This window comes from Lissotriton vulgaris, chromosome 12, assembly GCF_964263255.1.
Source record: "Lissotriton vulgaris chromosome 12, aLisVul1.2, whole genome shotgun sequence".
In the NCBI taxonomy this organism is placed as follows: Eukaryota; Metazoa; Chordata; class Amphibia; order Caudata; family Salamandridae; genus Lissotriton; species Lissotriton vulgaris.
Window position 1 is genome coordinate 711,818,688 of NC_141700.1, and position 21,824 is coordinate 711,840,511.

General features: G+C 43.9%; 1 protein-coding gene across 1 annotated transcript in view; it reads right to left on the reverse strand.

The window, feature by feature from the left end:
• Nucleotides 1-21,824, reverse strand: part of LOC147678076 (vomeronasal type-2 receptor 1-like) — a 96,069-nt gene that overhangs the window by 44,646 nt on the left and 29,599 nt on the right. Inside the window, exon 4 of the mRNA XM_086945622.1 lies at nucleotides 7,962-8,186. Within this exon, the coding sequence (XP_086801748.1) occupies nucleotides 7,962-8,186 (225 nt within the window). The remainder of the gene's footprint in view (nucleotides 1-7,961; nucleotides 8,187-21,824) is intronic.

The window sequence follows — 21,824 nt, forward strand, 5'->3', positions numbered from 1 at the left end:
TGTGTGCTGAAGAATGAGGCACACATGGAATTTGGAAAAAACTTTGAGAAATGAAAACATTTCTCCTCTTTACACCAGCTGTGGGGAGGCATAGGTTTTGGCGCTGCCCCAGTTTTACATGGTTTTCAAATCTGGGGCAGCATCAAAATCCAAGGGATTGAATGGGAACACCCACCACAACGCCCATGGAACGCCTACCTGAGATAGAGTAAGGCAAGGCATCGATTTGTGCTGCTTTGTCTTATTCCATATCTATGAGACCATGCGAAGCCATGCAGGGTGACTTTGCCTTGCCTTCTAGATATGATTAATACGCGTGTGCCGCTGAAGCTTCAAAAAATGTGGCGGTCCGGCGGCACAAACCTCTCATAATTGAACCCCAAAATATTTTGTTCGTCTTTGAGGTCTTTCACCATCAGGTAGCTAGATATAAAAATATGGGTAGCTTAAATGAAAAATACATTTAAAAAGTTGTTACTCTGTGGGAAAGGCATTATATAGTACATTATGAAACATCTTTTATTTAATGCACTGCAGAGGTCTATGTGTAACTAGAGAGCCACAGAATTAAATTTGGTTGGTGAAGTGGAGAATACTGACTTGTGTATTTTTAGTGCAATGAGGTCACAGCCTATGACAGAAAGCACTGTGAATGTTAAAGTCATTATTTTATATTTGGATTACACACATTATAAGACAGACTGCTACAAACTGTGCAAATAGTTTTAGGATAAAATGGAGCTTCCAAATGTAGATTTGTATGATATCAGACCATAAGTATTGCACTTTTGGTTACATAACTGTCCCTCAGCTCCTCCTCAGGGGTACTAAGCGCTGTGTAAATACAGTTATGATTAAAAGCACACACTTCACATCCTAATTGTTAACCACCATGCAAAAAAAACTCATCTTTGTCATCACAAAGCTTGGAGTGATTCGAGCAATTAAAGCCAGAACCCCTCCCAAGCAGCCTTTACATTTTCAGATTAACTCTTAGTGCACATTTGCATTTCATTCAGGCACCCTGGCATGAAGTCTTGTTTGAAGGATTGTTTTACCTGTCTGCTGGGACTCCCCGTTTTACAGCACAACGATCGTGGTTGTCTTTTTTTTATTTAACTGTTTTTATTATTTTTTTAACCAATATACTCAAAGAACAATACACTGTGTGACGCAGCACACACCATTTGGAAAGAAATAGTATGATACATGCCATAGGTATGAAGTATTGCACTTTGGATGACAATAAGAATTATGCTTTATATTATGAGCGCCCAAACCCATCAGTTTAGTGCGTTGCCAAGTCCCCAGGGGTCGCTGGATCTCCAGGGAGAATTTTGTGTTTCTCGTGGGGTTCATAGTCAGTTCTCACTAGAGTCCGCTGTTTCTGCTGTAGTAGCTGCCTGTTGTGCCTGAAAGTAGTGTTGCAGGGGACCCCATATCTCCAGTGGGCGCGACGGTATTGGTAAGAGCTCTGCATATGTGTTTAGTTGTTCTTGGCAGAATGTGATATCTTGCATCCATTCTTTAAATTTAGGCACCCTCCTTCTCCCCCATCGGCATGTAAATGTAAATGTAAATTGATACTTGTATAGCGCACTACTCACCCGCAAGGGTCTCAAGGTGCTTGTACGAATACCGCTGTGGAACCCGTCCTGGCTTTCCCTGTGAGGCGTCCACTCCTGGGCACCCCCAGGGTGGAGGCCAGGCATCCTTAGCGTTGTGGGGGCCGTTGTGGAGATTAAGCAAGCTATTGCCCAGAGTTGCAGAGTGGGACTCTATGATTAGAATAGGCACCGAGGCGAGAATTATCAGGTCCGTGGAATTTTGAGCCCAAGACCCGCCGAGGCGGGGAATTGAAACCTGGTCCCGGGCTAGACCTCTGCACCAGGGTCTGCCTCTCTAACCCTTGAGCCACACTTCTCCAAGCCACCCTACATCTGGCAATCAGGAGTGCTAGTGATATAAACCGCCTGTATTGTACATCTAATTCCCTGGTGAGGCCTAATACAGTGATTATCGGGTTATTTGGAATGTGCAGGCTGGTCAACTGCTCGAGCGCTGCTAGAATCTCTGTCAAGTAGTGTTGAAAGTCCGTCCTATCCATGACGTACCTGTCACAGCAGTCTGTGTTTCGAAGACAGAAGCGCATGAGTTTCGCAGGTGTGTAGTAGAGGCGGTGCAGGAACTTGCAGTGGATTATACGCAATCAGCTACTGGCAGAAATGTTCCCGGTCTGCTGGCAGCAATAGGCCCATTGGTCATCTGTAAGGGAAGAGCCTAATTCTTCCTCCCAGTGTTTTTGCATAGCAGGGGTAGCATATGTACAATCTGTCTGGGTGGTACGGTATAGCTTAGAGACCACATGCGTGGGGGTTTAATTCTGTAGCAGGGAGTGAAGTGGGCCCAATATGGGTGGTTTGTGTGGAAAGTCTGGGGTGAGAGAACTGACATCCTGTTGTAACCTCATATATAGAAAACGTTCTAGAGGTGTGGAGGAGGAGGAGTCCCTAAAGAATTCCCCACGGGTGCAGAATGTGTCATGTTTGTGTAAGTCTCCCATTTCTGAATTGAAAGTTTCCTGAGCATTTGCCGTCATCGTCCCTCCTGAGTGACAGGGAGGTCTAATCTATCTGCGAGGGGCAGTAGTGAGGAGAATAGGATAGTTAGTTTAAGTCGATGGGCCAGGACTCCCCAGGCTTTATTTGTATAGTCTACCGTAGTGTGAGTGGCGCAGACGTGGGTGGGGGTTCGCTAAGGTAGGCCGAGCTCAGTGTGGGAGTCATATAACCATCTCCTACCGCTAGGTGAGGCATGTGAGGCAGGGGGTTCATCCTGTACGCAGAGCATTGGGCCTGTGCGCAGCTGAAGTATAGCTTCATGTCTGGGATTGCAAACCCTCCAGCAGCGAATGGGCGAGTGAGGGTGTCCCATTTGAGCCTAGGATGTTTGCCACCCCATCTTAGGCGGATGAGTGGGAAAGAAGTTCCCACTGGGGGCATGTGGAATTTTGAGGAAGAGGTATAAAAGTTCGGGGAATCACCATCTTTATGAGTGACGCTCTACCTTCAATGAAGAGGGGCATGGCTAGCCAGTGTGTAATTTTACCCTAATTGGATCTATAGCTCGCCCATAATTCACTCTCATTGACTCAGCCCTTTCTCTCGTGATCACTATGCCCAAGTAGGTGACCATGTCTATGTACCAAGTTAAGAGGAAATCTGGGTCAAAGCGGGTGGTAGCTTCAGTGAGAGGGAATAATTGAGATTTGCCCCAATTTATGGTAATACCAGATAATTCCAGAAATGTATGAAGACACGGAGGATCGGATTCAAACTGTCTTCCGGATTGCGGAGATAGAGGGTGAGGTTGTCTGCATTTAAGGATATTATGAGTTGTCGTTCAGGACATTCAAGAGCGTGTTTCCTATGGTGTTGGTGCAATTTTGCTGCCAGAGGTTCTCAGGCAAGAGCGAAGAGAAGGGCGACAAAGGGCACCCCTGTCTAGTTTCCCTGGCAATGTTAAAGGGCAGAGAGCAGGATACATTAATAAGAATACTTGCTTGGAGGTTGGTGTATAGGAGTTGAATCCAAGCTAAAGACGGTGTGGGGAAGCCCATCCTTTGGAGGACCAATATCCCATTCCAGGGAATCAAATGCTTTAGTCTCATCTAAAAAGACGGTTGTGGGATGTTCCCCGGCCAAGGACAAAGCTCAACTGATCCGGTAATACCAAGGCAGTCATCAGTGGGCTGATGCGGTTAGCTATGATCTTAGCCAGGATTTTTGCATCCACATTGATGGGGGAGAGCGGCCTTTATGAGTTGCGTTGGTCCGCTTGTTTCCCTGTCTTTTGGAGGGATGTGATCAGTGCTTCGCGCATGGTCTGAGGAAGGGAGCCGGTCTTCCTTGCCTCCTCATATACCCGTCGTAGAATGGGGATGAGGGAAGAGCTGAATGTTGTGTAGAATCCGGCTGTGAGCCCATCAGGGCCCGGGGATCTGCCTGACTGTAGTTGCATAATTGCAGTCTTAATTTCTCCACCCTCAAGGTCTGCTGGGAATAACTCCTGTTGTTATTCTCCCAGACATCCTATTGCTGTATCTTCAAAGAATGGGGTGAAGTCTGTTGCTTGTAGTCTGTAGGATTTGTATAATGTGTTTTAAAATTTGTGAAAGACTGTCATAATATCTGGGGTTCCTCTGTGCACCTGTCCCTCGTCATCTAATACTTCAAGTATTGTGTTTGAGAATCTGGGAGGGTGGGTTACAGCTGCCAGTGCCTTCCCCAGATGTTCCCCCTCTCTATAGATCGCGGTTGTCTTTGTCCAAAAGGAAGAGCACATGCTTTGTATTCCAGGCAGAAGTTAGGCCTGGAAATGCACGCCCCCGTTCCAAGGATTCCACTGCCCCCCCCTGGGGGTCACACCCCACAGATTGAAGACAGTACAAAGATTTTAAAATGAAGCATCCTGTCTTAAAGGCCACGTGCTGTTTCACAGTCAACCAGTGTAGGGGGTGATATGAAATCTCCTAGGTTGCCAGTAGATCAGCTTGGCTGCCTGTTTTGTACCAGTTACAATCTCTTAGTCAAATAGTCTGCGAGACCAAGATATGGTGAGTTCGCATAATCTATTTGTGAGATAACTAGAGCTAGGATAACCTGGATGAGGGCTTCAAAGGTGAGAAGTCTGCCAATGTTTCTAATCATCCTGAGCTGAAGAAAACTAGCTGACACTACTGCCCTAACCTGAGGCTTAATAGAAAGTTTGTTGTCAACAAGGATTCCAAGACTTTTTACTGAGTTCTTTGGTTGAGGAGGGGTACCCATTTGAGTTAGCCACAAATTGGAATTCCAAAGGTTTTGTGTACCTCCAGCCAAGACAATCGCCATCTTATTTGAGTTTAGTTTAAGTTGATTGCTATTTATCCAGTCACAGATGAATAGCATTGTATTTTGAAAGAATGTTTTAGTCAGTTGAAATGTCTATAGTAAACTGAAGTTGCATATCATCTGCATAATTAAAATCTTTCACCTTCATTTTCCTCAGAGTAAACATTAAATGATTTATACATAGACTGAAAAGATGGGGGGACAGGAAGACCCCTGAGGCACCCCACAGGTAAGTGTAACCTTAGGAGAGCTAAAGGGAGACAGACGGACTGACTGGGAACTATTTTTTTAAAAGGAGACAAACCAGTCATGTGCCGAACCCTGAATACCCGCAGTTCTGACACGGTCGACCAGAAGTTTGTGGTAGTTTGTGGTAGAAGAAGGATTGAAATGACGTCACACATCAATCAAAGATTTTTGGCCAATCTGTTGGGTATATATTTTACCTTGGGATTCCTATCTTGAATACCATCATGTACTTTATTACAATCTCCACCTATAATAAAATATGCACAGCTAAAATGTAGAATCTGGTTGCTGATGTTGTTTCAAAAGGAATTACCAGTTGTAGGACCATGCACAGAAAACATGGTAAGCAGGATCTGGTTAATCCACTGCTATCCATCTACCTTCAGTATATGTGGCTTGTGACATAACCTGGACAGGCAAAGTTATGATAATTAGAATAACTGTACAATTCTTCGTTTGGAATGCAGTGGACACAAAACATGACAAACCCAACACTTTTAAAGTTTCACAGCCCTTGATTCAGATAAGTGTGTCTCTTGTAAGAGAGCAATATCTGTGTGTAGTCTTGCCAAATGCAATAATTCTCTTTGCCTCTTAATTGAGTTACCCAAATCCTTAACATTTCACAATATTTATCTAAATGGAATGAGTTAATTATCATATAAAATATAACATTGCCAGCAGTAGTGTTAAAAGAGAAGTACTTACTATAATATCATAAACTGAAACTTTTTTTCATATCATGCAAACAGAAAACCTGATCAAATAAATGCTGGAAAAAGAAGACAGGAAAGATGGGAATCAGAGAGAGCGATGAAAAGAGAGGAATTTAGTGACACTAACGAAAAGACAGTACAAATCAAATAAATGACCACCGAAAGACATTTCTGTAAGGGAAATACTTATGTTGCAAGGGGAATAGGCAAACTACAAGAAAAAGCGAACGTGACACTACTCCAGATGGATATAGCTCAATGAAAATATAGCGAGGCAGAGAGAAGAAGTGAGGCATGATAAGAAATCACATCTACCTTACAAACAAACAAACAGATATACCCACAATCAAGGTACCAGTTTAATTAAAATCCAAGTTATAATTTCGATGTTTTCATTTCTTCTTCTCTGCACTTATGTAGAAATGTATTAAGTCTAATGGAATCATCTTAAGTGACCATCTTATTTTTGTAAGTCACCTTGAATTGACATGGGTGAATTAATCCATATCTAGTACTTATTGATCCAAAAAACTGTTTCCTTCTGTCATCTGTAACCATTGTAAAGTCTTGTGAGAAATAAAGTTTATGATGGGACGAACAATCTGCTTCTTTACTTAAACTGCATTAACACCTTTCAAAAGAACAATATGTTCCAAATACAGGATAACTCCTCTGGCTTTGGAACCTGATTTAGAACCCAGTATTTTGGCTCTTTCAATATTTGGAGGAGTCAAATGAGGAAGACCAAAGATTTTTGGAAGAAATGTTTTGAAAAATCATAAACAATCATTTCCTTCTGTATTTCCTGGCAAGTCAAGAACTAAAAAGTTATTACTGGGAGTTGTTTTATCACGATCTACAGTCTGTTTCTTTATATGATTTATCTAAAGGCTATAATGTGTTGATTTTCGTAGCTCTATCTTGATTGTTGATAACTATCTGTTGTAGCACTGAAGCCCTTTTGACTATAAAAGACTACTTTTTTTCCAAAATATGTAAGGCTTCATTAGTGTACTCCATAAAAGCCTTTAATGCCCTAATTTTTCAATGATAAATCTAGAAAGATGGGAGAGGGTGATTTTAACAGAGAAGGAGGATCCTTTGTAGTTTTTTTTTATTAGTAGATGAAGAAGGCAGATTTTTATTTGAGGCTTGAGATTTTGGCATTATCACAGTGGTCACCTCAGATTTTTGAATTGCTGCTTCTGCCATTGTTAAAGCTGTGGGGTTACTGAAGGATGGCTGTGAATCATTACACTAGAACGTCCTCCCCAGCCCAGGAGCATGTAGATGATTACACCACACACAGGGCTTGGAATTACTATAGCCTTAGAGCCTGCTTTCCGTCACAAATACTGATCAGGAATAAGTGCTGTGACAGGTAAAGCTGCCAGAGACCTCCACAATATACCTATTATCTGCAGTATTTACCAGGTAACCTTCTGATGTTACTGCTGATGCTCCTGGTAATTGACCACATCCATGGGGTGTCAATCAGTTGACCCGATTAAAGGCTATTCCTCCACTTCACACCGTGACACCCCCTCCCAACCCCCCCAGTATGAAAGAAGGTCATACAGCACACAGGTTGTAGAAAAGTAACACAGTACTTGTCGTTCATTCATTTATTTCTAGCACTTGTAGAACTCTTGGCCAAAGGAACATATTGATCTCGGAAGGACCTAAGAGCAGGCCAAGCTGGGGTTTTCAAGGGCAATTGTGCATGACCCTTTGTATAGTCAAGTCCAAGATAATAATTAGATTTCATTGCAAATCTAAACTGTTGGGCTTTTACCATTGATAGTAATTCAAAAGAACGCTTTATCCAAACAGCATCTGTAGAAATAACTTTGTAAACACACTGTACACTTCTCCTCATTAAAATCCCCTACAATTAATACAATAAAGTCAGAACAATAGACAAGCTCACACACCCTATGGGCATATATTGAGCACATAATATTATTCAGAGGGCTAAAGCATGGAAATTAAAACAGAGCAGTCTTAGGAAAAATCACTCCTGAGGAGATGCACTTGAGTTGCATGAAACCATAGATGGAACCATATGTATCTTAATGATTTAAGGCTAGGCCTGTCCAGTCACCTGCTCAAACCCGCCCAGCTGGACGAGGCTCTTGTTAAGGGTCAGCACTGGCTCTGATGTGTGTCCGGGCTGGTACGTTCCCACCACCACACTCTCGGCCACGCCTCCTGCGGATATTCTCCAGTTCAGTATTTCGTAGGCTGGTGGCGGGTTCCCATTGGAATCAAAAAAGACCCTGTCCCCCGCTGTGCTCCGGAAGTTAACATTTCTGACGTAGTGAAGGAGCTGTGAAGATACAAAGGTCATGATCATCTTTATGATACAAATTTCCATGTTTGCCATCCTTAGCACAGATTACTGATTGGAATATTACGTTTTTAGACGTTTACAAAGTGTAAAGACAACAGCTAAGAGATGCTATGGCACATAACCTCCTGCTGGTGACGATGCTCTGCCATTTGGCTATGTTGAAGTGTGCCCTTTATTGATCCTATTTCTGTTTCTGAACATGCCTACGTAATGCTTTCAGTTTCCCCGGTTTCATTGTGTGGCCAAGCTCGCTTGACGAGCGAAACGCGTAACCTGAAAAAAAATACCATCACCGGTGTATGCTTTACCTCCGAGCGATCGCATTATTGCTGTGAATAAATTGTATGTTATGGTTGGCACGCTCCGCCATCTTCGTGCGATCTGCTGCAAGGGCGGGGGAAGGCAGAAGGAGCAAGTAAGCTTAAGATATATATATATATATATATATATATATATATATATATATATATATATATATATATTACCTACTGGCGATAGCCAGTAGGTATATATAGTTAGGATTTTTTCTCTATGGAACTTTTGAAAATTCTATGTCTAATAACTTTGGCGTTTGTGGACGGAATCGACTGAAATTTTCAGGAAAATGGCACATTTTGTTTCTGAGCAGCCCCGAAAATTTGGGGGGGGTTCGTCAAGGGGGGGCCGAGAAAAAAGGGGGGTCCCAAAACGCGTTTTTCCCATGTTAATTTCCATAGGGCGTTTGGCCTCACTTTTAGCTCGAACGGCTGAATGGATTTGCACGAAACTTGGCAAAATTGTAGGGACTGTTAGCCCGATGTGCCTTTGCTGGGTCTCAATATATGTGCTCCAGTGGATTTTGAGAAATTAACGGGGCATATTATCAAGCCTGTGCGCTAAAATTATCGCCGCTTTATCGGCCGAAAACGGCCGATAAAGCGGCGATAATGGGCTTGATAATATGCTCTATCGAATTCCAATCGAAGCACATGTTAGATGTGAAGACATCTAACATGGGCTTCGATTGGAATTCAACAGAGCATATTATCAAGCCCATTATCGCCGCTTTATCGGCCGCTTTCGGCCGATAAAGCGGCGATAATTTTAGCGCACAGGCTTGATAATATGCCCCAACGTTTTAAAAAATTTATATATCTGTGACAGCGTCCCAGATAGCGCTCCAGATCACGTACTTTTCGCGTTACAGAGCTTTGCGAAGCAATGCTGATTGGCTCTCCGGTGTCTGTCAACATTCTAAACAGTCCGGAGCGGCCGCCATCTTGTCTCTCGGTGGGATCGAGAGACAAGAAGAGGTGAAAAACGAAGGGGGAATTTAATGAAAGGGGGCAAGGTAGACCCCTCTTGACCCCCTAGGAATGATGTTGGGGTTATTAAAGGGTCCCGTGGGGAAAATTTAAAAAATGTGATTTTTCACGGTAGAAGCGCTTCTCGGTTCGCAAATTAACGGCTGAATGGATTTGCACGAAACTTGGCAAAATTATAGGGCCTGTTAGCCCGATGTGCCTTTGCTGGGTCTCAATATATGTGCTCCAGTGGATTTTGAGAAATTAACGTTTAAAAAACAGGTATATCTGTGACAGCGTCCCAGATCGCGTACTTTTCGCGTAACGGAGCTTTGCATAGCGAAGCTGATTGGCTCTCCGGTGTCTGTCAACATTCTAAACAGTCCGGTGCAGCCGCCATCTTGTCTGTCGGTAGGATCGAGAGACAAGAGGAGGAGAAAAACGAAGGGGGAATTTAATGAAAGGGGGCTAGGTAGACCTCTCTTGACCCCCTAGGAATGATGTTGGGGTTATTAAAGGGTCCCGTGGGGCAAATATTAAAAATTTGATTTTTCGAGGTAGAAGCGCTTCTCGGTTCGCAAACTGGTAGCGAAACGTGAATTCGCCATTTTGTGTTTTGATTTCATTAAATTACTAGGTATAAGGGGGTACGGGAGACGTATCCTGACCCCTTTTGTTTTCTGAGGATGGCTGAGGAGGCTCATATATGTTGATACATGTCTTCCAGCGGCTGTGCGTGAGCGTTTTTTTTTTGTTGCGTGACGTCTGTTAACGTTCGATTCGATGGAAATCAGGAAGTGTTGACCGCCATTTTGTCACTGCGAGTAAATATTTTGTTTTAAATATTTGTTATAAATTAATCCTTATTGATAAACATTGTCTGCGCCATCTTGTCTTTTTTGCAATGCCACACTTTTGTTGAGCACGGCAGCCATTTTAGATGCCTTGACCAGACCCACTCTCTGCACGCCGCCGATCCTCAGCATGGCTCCTCACCATCGCAAGCATCTCCCCCACGCACTGGTCACCCCCGCTCTCTCTCTCATGCATGGGCCAGAAACCTCCTCCCATGTGCGCTGCTCTTCCCTGAGAATCACACCCTGTGCCCGCCCGACACCACCCTTTCACCCTATTCACTACCGCACCCTCTGACACTCTTCTTCCTCTGTGTCCGATTGTTCAGGCCGGTCCCAGGCTATCACCTAGCCCTGCAGATGTAGTTTATGGCCCCAGCTGTAGAGAATCACCCCTCTTCAAAGGAGTTACAGTAGATCTGTCACACCACACGCGTTCCTACTATCTGATAACCATCCTGTATTGTGCTTGGGGAGGGGATTCTCACTGTGAGGGTGTGTGGGACCGAGCCTGAAGCGGAAGATTCCAGGGATGCCTCTTTGTACATCAAAGTTTTTACAATTATGTGTCACATTATAAATATCTAGTACTCCAACAAAGTAGGATTATAACACTTTAATAACTTTTAAATATATAGAACGCAACAAAAACAGTAAATACATTTAAACATTTTTTTGAAAAAAGAAGCAACAATGGTCAGTAGCTGTGTTTTGTGCGAATAGTCCCAAGGCAGCACAACGTGCTGAGTTCTGGAGGGCACCCAGGTGATGTTACCTGGGTGCCGCACTGGTTTTTGGTATCCTACAATGCAGCTCCGAAAAACGGCGTGGGGCATCCCGGTGGGTGCGCGGGGAGGCCTCGTCAGTAGCGGTCTGTTGTGCGAATAGTCCCAAGGCAGCAGAACGCGCTGAGATGTGGATGGCACCCAGGTGATGTCCAGTAAGTTGTCGCACTGGTTTTGGCATCCTACAATGCTGCTCCGAAAAACGGCGTGGGGCGCCCGGGGGGGGGCGGCGTGAACGGGTCTCCCCAGGTGGAGGCTCGTCGGCTGTACTGGGGCGCCCCTTTACCGTTTCAGTTGCCATTCCGCCCGCTTTTGCTACACTGTGCCTCATCCGCCATTCAGCTGTTTATCGCCCGCTCTTGCGGCTACAGCGTCTCGCTCACCATGTAGTTGAGTTGCGCCCACTCTTGCGGTGCAGCAATAGGCGGCTGCCACAGGACTCTTAAAATGGTGGACGGCTCTTCGGATTTGGGCCTGGTCCACTAACATGGCCCTGGGACACCTTGGAACTCGGACGTCCCCTGAGCCTTGAAGATTTAAAAAAATTCTTGGGGGCTCCCGACTCCTGCAGGCTTCCGGTGGGGAGTGGCTGCCATGATTGCTCGCAGAATGACCACGACGGAGCCACGAGATGGTGGTGCTCTCAGGCTGACGCCAGCTTTAGTCTGAAACATCTAGAAACAAGGTGGGGCTTTCATCGTTTGGGAAAAAAAATGTTTTAATCCAATGAAAAGTGATATTTTTAGGTCATATGATCAAGCCTTCCATCATTAGGAAACCAAAAGTAAAATGAACCAATGAAAAGTTTTATAAAGAAGTCACATGACCTGTTATGCTTACGTTACGCGCTGCTATAAAAAGCGTAGAAAATCCGTTGGCACGTGAGGCGGCGTCAGTAGCGGACCGATGTGCGGATAGGCCGAAGGCAGCACAACGCGCCGAGATCCGGATGGCACCGAGGTGGTGTCCAGCAAGTTGCACTGGTGTGGCCATCCTACAATGCTGCGCCGAAAGTCGGCGTGGGGTGCCTGGGGGGGGGAGGTGGCGCAAACTGGCCTCTCTCGCCTCCCCAGGTGGAGGCACCTGATGTGCAGTGCGGCGCCCCTTATCTTTTCACTCGCCGTCCAGCAGAGTTGCGCCCGCACTTGCTGCTACAGTAGGCCGAAGGCAGCACAACGCGCCAAGATCCGGATGGCACCGAGGTGGTGTCCAGCAAATTGCCGCACTGGTGTGGCCATCCTACAATGCTGCGCCGAAATTCGGCGTGGGGCGCCCCATTGGCCTGTGAGGTCGCGTCAGTCAGTGGGGGCTTTTTGAGAAAGCAATGTGATGCTGTGCGTCGTCCCCAAGATGGAGGCTCCTCGGCTGCAGTGGGGCGCCCCTTGGTGTTTCACTCGCTATCCAGCTGAGTTGCGTCCGCACTTGCGGCTACAGTAGGCCGAAGGAAGCACAACGCGCCGAGATCTGGATGGCACCGAGGTGGTGTCTAGCAAGTTGCCGCACTGGTGTGGCCATCCTACAATGCTGCGCCGAAAGTTCCATGGTCCGGCGGAACTTTTTTCCTTTTCCTTTCTGCATCTTGTCCCACAATCCGTTTAACCTTTAGACACGACCAGGTCCCTGAATGTGTGCAGGGGGACGCTATTGATTGAATCAAAATGGCGGCTTCACACAAAGCTGACTCAAGCGTTGCTGGTGATGCTATACAGACAAAAAATGGTTTTCAGTTTGTACATTCTTCAGGATTTTTCCATCCAAGTCTGCTTGAGAGTTTGTAGAACAATGGCTTTAGATCTTGCCCTCCCCTCTTTTGACTGTTGGTCTTGTTGCCTATGTCTTCTGTTGTCATTTAACTGAACCTTTTTTGACTGCCGAAAGGGGTTCTGGTCCGACCGCTGGTTGGTGGAGATATTTTGACTATATCCTGGACCTGCCCGGCCTCGCCCAAAATGGCGCCGGTATAAATGGGACTCATACCTCCTTGTTGTGTACTGGTTGCACAACCTTGATATCACGAGATACGTATGCAGTTTTGAAGCACATGGCGGTCGGGAATGAGAATTGATTGAATATTTCGACATCCCTATTGATATTAAGTTCTGATGTGTTATTGATTACTGTACTATTGAAAGTTCGAATTAACGTCACCCATGGTACTTGCCCGCAAATGTATATCTAGATAATTTTATTGTAAGTGGCCCTGTCGTATTTTAATTACAAAATGTACGTCCACCGATTCCGCAACTGTTAGACACCTTAGTTCTTGCAACCTAATGGCCCGCTCGTTGCGTTCCTCTACAGTGTAAATGTCTCCTCATCATATACGATTCCAGTTTGCTCCGTGGCCGGCCCACGTGGTTATAGGCCCGTAAGTGTATACTGACATTTTCACAATAAAGGTTTTTAAAACAAAACATGGTAGTAGTATTTACATTGGTAAAGTTTTTAATTTTAGTTTCTGTTTTCGAATCAGTAAAAGGCAAGTGAAATAAAGCAGTCCAATTACATGACGGATAAAAGGTATAATATGCAGGAACGCAGTAAAGATAAATGGTCAAGGGCTGTTGTGTTTTTTACTCCTGCAACATAAAGTGATCGATAAGAATCTGATATTCGGGCGTATCGGCGACTAAGACAGCAGGCCGAGCATCTTTTGCTCAACGGCTCCGTCATGGGACGAAGAAACGCCCTTTTGCTAGAAAAAGGAATATATTTTACTTGCAGGACAGTTGTAAATTTTCCGGGAAAATACATTAGCCTGGAACATTATAACATATATGTTTAAGAAAAAATAATGTTCGAAAGCAATAAAAAGCGTAATTTTTAGGTCATATGACCAAGCCTTTCATCATTAGTATAACAAAAGTAAAATGAACCAATGAAAAGTTTTATTAACAAGTCACATGACATGTTATGCTTACGTTACGCGCTGCGCGCCACGCCCCGGATCCCTTCCGGAAAGCTGCGCTTCGCGCACTGGAGTACTTCCGGGTGCGCTAACGCGGCGTGTCATATAACGCATTACGCGACAACGTAGGTCCAGAATATAGTCAAAATGTCTCCACCAACCAGCGGTCGGAACACAACCCCTTTCAGCAGTCTAAAAAGTTCTGTTAAATGACAACAGAAGGGACAGGCAACAAGAACCATCAGTCAAAGAGGGGAGGGCAAGTTCTTCCCTACCGGGTCACGTTGGGGCGCTACCGGAACTGATCGAATTGGTAGTCTACAGTGTTTCTGGATGTTTCAGACTGAAGCTGGCGTTAGCATGAGAGCACCACCATCTCGTATCTCAGTCGTGGCCATTCCACGAGCAATCATGGCAGCCGCTCCCCACCAGAAGCCTGCGGGAGTCGGGGGCCCCCAAGACTTTTGTAGAATCTTCAAGGCTCAGTGGACGCTTTCGAGAATGGGGTCCAAGCCCTAGCAGACAAGCGTCCGAGTTCCAAGGTGTCCGATGGCCATTTTAGTGGACCACGCCCAAATCTGAAGAGGCGGCCGCCATTTTGAGAGTCCTGTGGCAGCCGCCTATAGTTGCATCGCAAGAGCGGGAGCAACTCAACTACATGGTGAGCGAGACGCTGTAGTCGCAAGAGCGGGCAGTAAACAGCTGAATGGCGGAAGAGGCACAGTGTAGCAAAAGCGGGCGGAATGGCAACTGAAACGGTAAAGGGGCGCCCCACTACAGCGTGTCTTCAGGTCAAACGGATTGTGGTATAAGGTCCAGAATGGAAGAGTCATCAAAAGGCAAAAAGTTCCGCCGGACCCCGGGAGCCGGCCGCCTATGTCGGGGGCGATCTTAGGCCACGCCAGGGCAACACGACTTGGGGAGGGGGCAGAAGTCAAGCGCACCCTCCCAGTCCGCGCCACCACACCGTATGTTGAAAATCTGAAGCCATCGTTCTACAAACTCTCAACCAGCCTTGGATGAAAAATCTTGAAGAATGTACAAACTGAAAACCAGTTTTTGTTTGCATAGCATCAGCAGCAACGCTTGCTATCAGAATGCATGAGTTTCATGCTCAATCGATTGAGCTAGCCGGATCAGGCAACAAAAAGTATAAAATAGTTATGTAAATAGTTATTTAATAAAATGTTTTACCCTGTTACTTTGCTGGTGTGTTGTATATATTTATAATATTTGCATAGAGTTTATCGTTATTTTGGGCGGGGTGGGTGGCGGAGCCGAGCTGTCTTGCAGCCATCATGGTGTGGAGCTCAGTTCATCTCACTAGTTTCATATTTCTCATGAAGGGTTGTTCCTAATGTTTCTATTTTAGCGAGGTCAAAAAGAGATCCCATTAGTGGCCTACTGATTTTGCTCGATTATTTTTTTTTTTAACACGATTTTTCACTATCTGCAAAGACTAAACAGAGTATTGCGGCTTTGTGCTTGTTAGTAAATAGAGAATGAACTAAAGAGAATAAATTCTAAAATAGTAAATGCTTGGATAACAATCAATCAAATGGAGAGACAAGCAGGCACGACGGATTACAACGGCGGCAAAGGCCTGCGTTAACTACCCTTCACTATCTGCAAAGAGAGAGTACTTCTAAGAGAAAAGAGGAGGGGGGCAGCGTTTAAAGCACATCAGCGTGCATAAACACGAAAATGTTTTTACCTATCACGTACTTGACATTTGACAGCTTTTGATATTTGTTCTTAAAAAACCATTGACATTCAATGAAAAAACCATAGGTTTTAGCCCATATATAGTTAGGGATTAGCATTTTCAAAACCTTATTTTACTCGCACAAAACCATTGAAATTCGCATATATAGTTAGATGCGCTAACTATATATCGCGCACCCGCAATCCACTGCTGATGATGTCCCATATTACATCATTCATGACATGCTCAGTGACATCACTGATGACATCACTGATGACATCTCAAATGACATCACTGATGACATCACTGATGACATCTCAAATGACATCTCTGATGACATCACTGATGACAACATCCAGTGACTGTATGTTTCTGTAAAGTTAAAATATGTCTTACATATTGAAGAATGAGTGGATGTATACGTGTCTGGATGAAGGATTTAGTAGGTGCATGACTGACTGTATGAGTGAGTGATTAAATGTGTCTCACTGAGTGAATGGGTTAGTGACTAAACTGTCTTAATTTGTGCATCATTATGTCTGTTGTTCTGTAAACTGCTGCATGTGTTGATCAGTAGCTATATGAGTAACTATATGGGTTATTTATTGGTTGCCCAAGTATTTGTATGGGAGACTGAGTGTGTGTGGGTGGCTGGGAGGTGTATGACTTTGTGCATAGATGTGTGAGCAGTTGATTCACTAGATGTATGGGTTAAAAGTGCATGTGGAAACAGCTGTATGGGCGGTTGACTGTGTGCATGAGTGTATTGGTGAGTGAATGGATATCTCAGTGCTACATGTCAAAGTAAGTACATATGTAAAACACAGTACATGTGAGAGTTGACATATATAAATAACTGTGCATAAGAGCCAGTGAATGTGTGAGTGGCTGTATGGATCATTGTGAACTTGTATCAGGGATTGTATAAGAGAGTAAATATGTGTTAGTATATGTTTGAATAAGTAAGGTGTGTATAACTGTATAGTAGAGGAAATGGAGGTGTGATTGATTCTTTGCATGACTGACTAGGTGTGTGAGTAACTCCATGGATGAGTGACAGTCTGTGAGTTTTTGTTTACACTGAGTGTATCTAAGGTTATATTAGAGTCTGAAGAGGTTCATCGTATTATCACATGAATGATGTCATTAGTGATGTGCTCAGTAATGTCAAATGAGATGTCAAATGAGATGTCATCAGTGATGTCATTTGAGATGTCTTCAGTGATGTCATCAGTGATGTCATCAGTGATGTCATCAGTGATGTCATTTGAGATGTCATCAGTGATGTCATCAGTGATGTCATTTGAGGTGTCATCAGTGATGTCATCAGTGATGTCACTGAGCATGTCATGAATGATGTAATATGTGACATCATCAGCAGTGGATTGCGGGTGCGCGATATATAGTTAGCGCATCTAACTATATATGCGAATTTCAATGGTTTATGCGAGTAAAATAAGGTTTTGAAAATGCTAATCCCTAACTATATATGGGCTAAAACCTATGGTTTTTTCATTGAATATATATATATATATATATATATATATATATATATATATATATATATATATATATATATATATATATATATATATTAGTTTTTATTTTTTCATTGAGATAATATGCTTCCTAAGAAGAAACCCTTTTCCATACGCCAAATAGGAGGATGTATAATTAATCAAAGCAGATAATACCACGTTTCCACTATCATATTGTGCTTGGAAAAATCTAATCTGATTCGGCCAATCAAAATGCGGATTTATGAAGTGCAAATCAAGATTGAAAGAACTCTTCATAGTGAAGAGTAAACAGACCAGATGGGAGAGTAACAAATTAAAAAGCACATTAATTACTTTAGCTGGCCTCATCTACCGTGTTATGTGGCAATTCCTCTGATCTATCTCTTGTTGTGAATCCGCAGCATCGTTATTTGGTGACAAGATTAATATTAAATTACGTTCCTCTAGTGTTGGGCTTTCCGGAAAACACATATTCACTAAACCATTTACCAGCATGTCCCTGTGACGCCTATATTTAATTGACTAAATTGCATAGGATACACGCTAATTAGCCCTATTGGTAAGGGTTGGTATTCCTTATAGGAACACATCACCATCACAACAATCTCTCATTATTTTATAATATTTTATATTTTTAAACAGTCATGTAAAACCTCTTAAATTATTTATTGAAATGATGTCTGATGTGATATAATGTGGTCATCCGTACAATATTGTTTTTAGTAATATATTAATAGTTCGCAATGAATGTTAATGTACTTTTATGCATTTTTAATGCGAAATAAAGTTAATATTGATTGATATTGATTGATTGAAGTGCAAATTGTAATTCTTATGCACGTGAATAACCTTTGTGTATTTGGCTCTTATTGCCACAAAAACCGAATTAGAATCCGGATTGAGCTGAAAACGTTTCAAAGGTAATTCATTCTCTAGACTATGAACAGCTTTGCGATGCCATTCTAATGGCAGACAGTGCGCTATACAAGTGTTCACTTGTTTACTACAGGACTTTGGGCCGGGGAACTGACTGTGTAGAGGAGAAAATGACGATAGAAACGGGTTGTGTTTTGTTAATATGCTACATATCCCAGATACGCTGTGCCACATAGAGATACAATGGGGCACATGCATCATTGCACCCGTTTGCGATTCCTAAATTGCGAAAATTAAGGAATCGCAATTTAGAAATCGCAAACGGCAATGCATGATTAATTCGTAAATATTTTTGCGATTTCTTAATTTTCCTTAATTGCGATTCACATTTTGCGAAATCGCAATTAAGGAAAACCTTCCCATTGATTCCTATGGGCCAAAAGGCCCATGGGAATCAATGGGAAGGCATTAACATTTTGCGATTTTCATTTTGCGAATCGCAATTTGTTAATCCATTTCACCCTTGAAATGTTATTTTAAGTGCAAGTTTCACACACATATGTCCAAAGGACATATGTGTGTGTAACATGACACTTTCAAAAATGCTTTTTTGAGCATTTTTGAAAGATTTCGCAAATTAACACGAGGTTCACCCTCGTGTTAATTTGCTCCCCCTATTTGCGAATTCGCATTTTTGAAAACCTTCATGCATTGCATTTAATTAATCGCAAAAATGCGATTCCTTAAATGCAATCGCATTTTTAGAAATCGCAAAAAAATTGCGATTTCTAAAAAATTGTTTAATGCATCCCAAAAAGTGATTTTGGAATAGCAAATGGCCGAATTTTGCATTTCGCACCGTTTGCGACTCCAAAATCGCTTGATGCATGTGCCCCAAGAAGATTATTTCTCTGTTTTTGTTCGAAAAACCGAATAAAAAGGAACCCCTTTTTTCTGTTGTGCTATACAGTCTGGCCACTAGGTAGCAGTGCCAGACCACTAAAGCTGATGAATAACGTCATACACTGCTCTTGCAGAATTTTTCCTACAAATCTCCGATGGGCTATTTCTATTTTTTTGTTGCCGATTTATATAGCGCGAACTCGACCCGAAGGTGTTGGAGCACTTTACCTGAGCACCCGTTACGTTACACAAGGACAAATTCATTTTTTTATTTTTTGGTGGGCAAGGGGCGATTAAGTGATTTGCCCAGAACCACATGAATAACGTCATACACTGCTCTTGCAGAATTTTTCCTACAAATCCCCTATGGGCTATTTCAGTTTTTTTGTTGCAGATTTATATAGCGCGAACTCGACCCGAAGGTATTGGAGCACTTTACCTGAGCACCTGTTACGTTACACAAGGACAAATTTATTTTTTTATTTTTTTGTGGGCAAGGGGCGATTAAGTGATTTGCCCAGAATCACAGGATGTGGACGCGACCAAGGCTCGAACCTTGGTTTCCCAGCTCCAAAGTAGGCAGTCTAGCCTTCAGACCACAGCCTGCCCGTGATGTTCCACTTGCAATTGGTTGAAAAGTTTATAGCTCAGATGATATTAACACTCTACCATCTTTACCATCAGGTGGTAGTCAGTATTTAATACTGGGTTGATGAAATTACTAGGGGTGAGCGCAAAATCCGTTCCACACGCGGATTTTGCGAATTTTCGGTAAATTCCCGATCCGCGAACTCCCGCGAATTTACAGAGAATTCGCAAATCCGCGAGCGGCGGATCCGGGGGCAAAAGTTGAAGCCTGGCCTGTTGTAACTATTTTATGATGGCGCCGGCAAGCTGCCAGCGCCATCCTAAAATAGTTACTAAGTTAGCTTCAACAGGAAGCTCTAATAGATAAAATAAAGCAGGTGCTCGAGCACCTGCTTTATTTTATCTATTAGAGCTTCCTGTTGAAGCTAATTTAGTAACTATTTTAGGATGGCGCTGGCAGCTTGCCGGCGCCATCGTAAAATAGTTACACCATGCCCTTTGGTGTGCTTTCTTCCCAAATCTACAGACGAAAATCAGCTGTGATGCTGGATAGAGGCCTTTGCATCCTTGACTTTCACGAGCGCAATCCCTTTGCTGTTCCTGTGACCAGGAGGGTCTGTCTCTTCATCTACTGCTCTGATCGGTCTCAGACCTTTTATACACACAAGAGGCATGTGAACTTGCATGGAAGCCAGGCCAGCACAGCTCACTGAGGGGACCCCTGCGCCCTTCGGCGCGATTGTATAGTAACACACACATGGTCGCTGGAACTAGTTGAAGCTCAAATTCAGTGACGCATTCTTCAGCCCAAAAACAATCGTGAGCGTTGTCGAGGCTGGACAGGTGTGCTTTCTTCCCAAATCTACCGACGAAAATCAGCTGTGATGCTGGATAGAGGCCTTTGCATCCTTGACTTTCACGAGCGCAATCCCTTTGCTGTTCCTGTGATCAGGAGGGTCTGTCTCTTCATCTACTGCTCTGATCGGTCTCAGACCTTTTATACACACTAGAGGCATGTGAACTCGCATGGAAGACCCCCTCCCCCACTTAAAAAATTCACAAATCAGCAAATTCGCAAATTCGCGAATTTGCGGATACGCGAATTCGCAAAATCTGCAAATTCGCGAATTGCGAATTCGCAAAATTCACCCATACCTAGAAATTACCACCAGGTAATTACAGTCTTGGTCAGCTGGAAAAATGCAGCCTGCTCAGTACATATTTGCCTCTATTTACGAACTCAAAAAATAATGATGGGCAGTAGAATTGTAAACACCCTCGCTTTAGAAGCTAGGGGTGATTCTATGTCAGGGCAGAAGGCTTGGGATTATGCTTCTCTTTCTTTACTGAGTAAAAACACAGCAGTCACTTAAACGCTTGAAAAACTTTAAACCACATATCCCATGAGCCCCCAACAGCCCAATGTCTCGTCCAATCATAGGGCCACGTCTCCCTTTATATGTCCTTGCCACCATAGTCTGTCCTCTTTCTTTGCTGCTGCAGCTGCAGGAGATAAGTGCATTTCAGTTTCTCCTTGATTGAGCGCGTGCTATGTGAGGCTTATTACTCTATTGTCTTAAAGGTGTTTATAGCGACTGAGCAGTTCCCACTAGGGGGATTAGTTGATATTGCTCCATCGCATTGGCCAGAAATGGAGTGGGAGCGGGGTTTTGCAGAGCGGGTTCGTACCGCAAGGTGTGAGGATGTTGTCCTTTTTAGGTCTCGCCTACGCAGCGTGCATGCTCTGCAAAGGCAAAAAGACCTTTTGGGATCACTTTGGCTTTTCAGCCACAAACGTGCACGCGCTCCATTGCCTTCAATGGCAACAAGTGCATGTGTGGCTATTCACTTGCGGGAGCGCGTAGCTCCATATGGGAGCAATTATCGCTCCTGACGCTGCATTCTCCCGCAAGTGAAACGCTTTCACACACCCCCTCCTCTCGCCCCTCCCCCTGCTGCCACCTTGTAGCGCGAAGAACGCGCTTGTCAAAGTCAGCTGTTATCTTGGCGTGACGTGCATGCCACATGGTCTTCAGTTAGTTCCTTGTTATCTGTGGACCGTGTAACCAAATGGTCGCACTGTTTCATGGACAATGGCCAGATGAGCAGTCGATTGAGGTCAGTGTCCGGCTGAATAGCGGGAGACACCGGGTCCGTATTGGTCATTTCCCAATGAGCTCCAGCATGAGAGC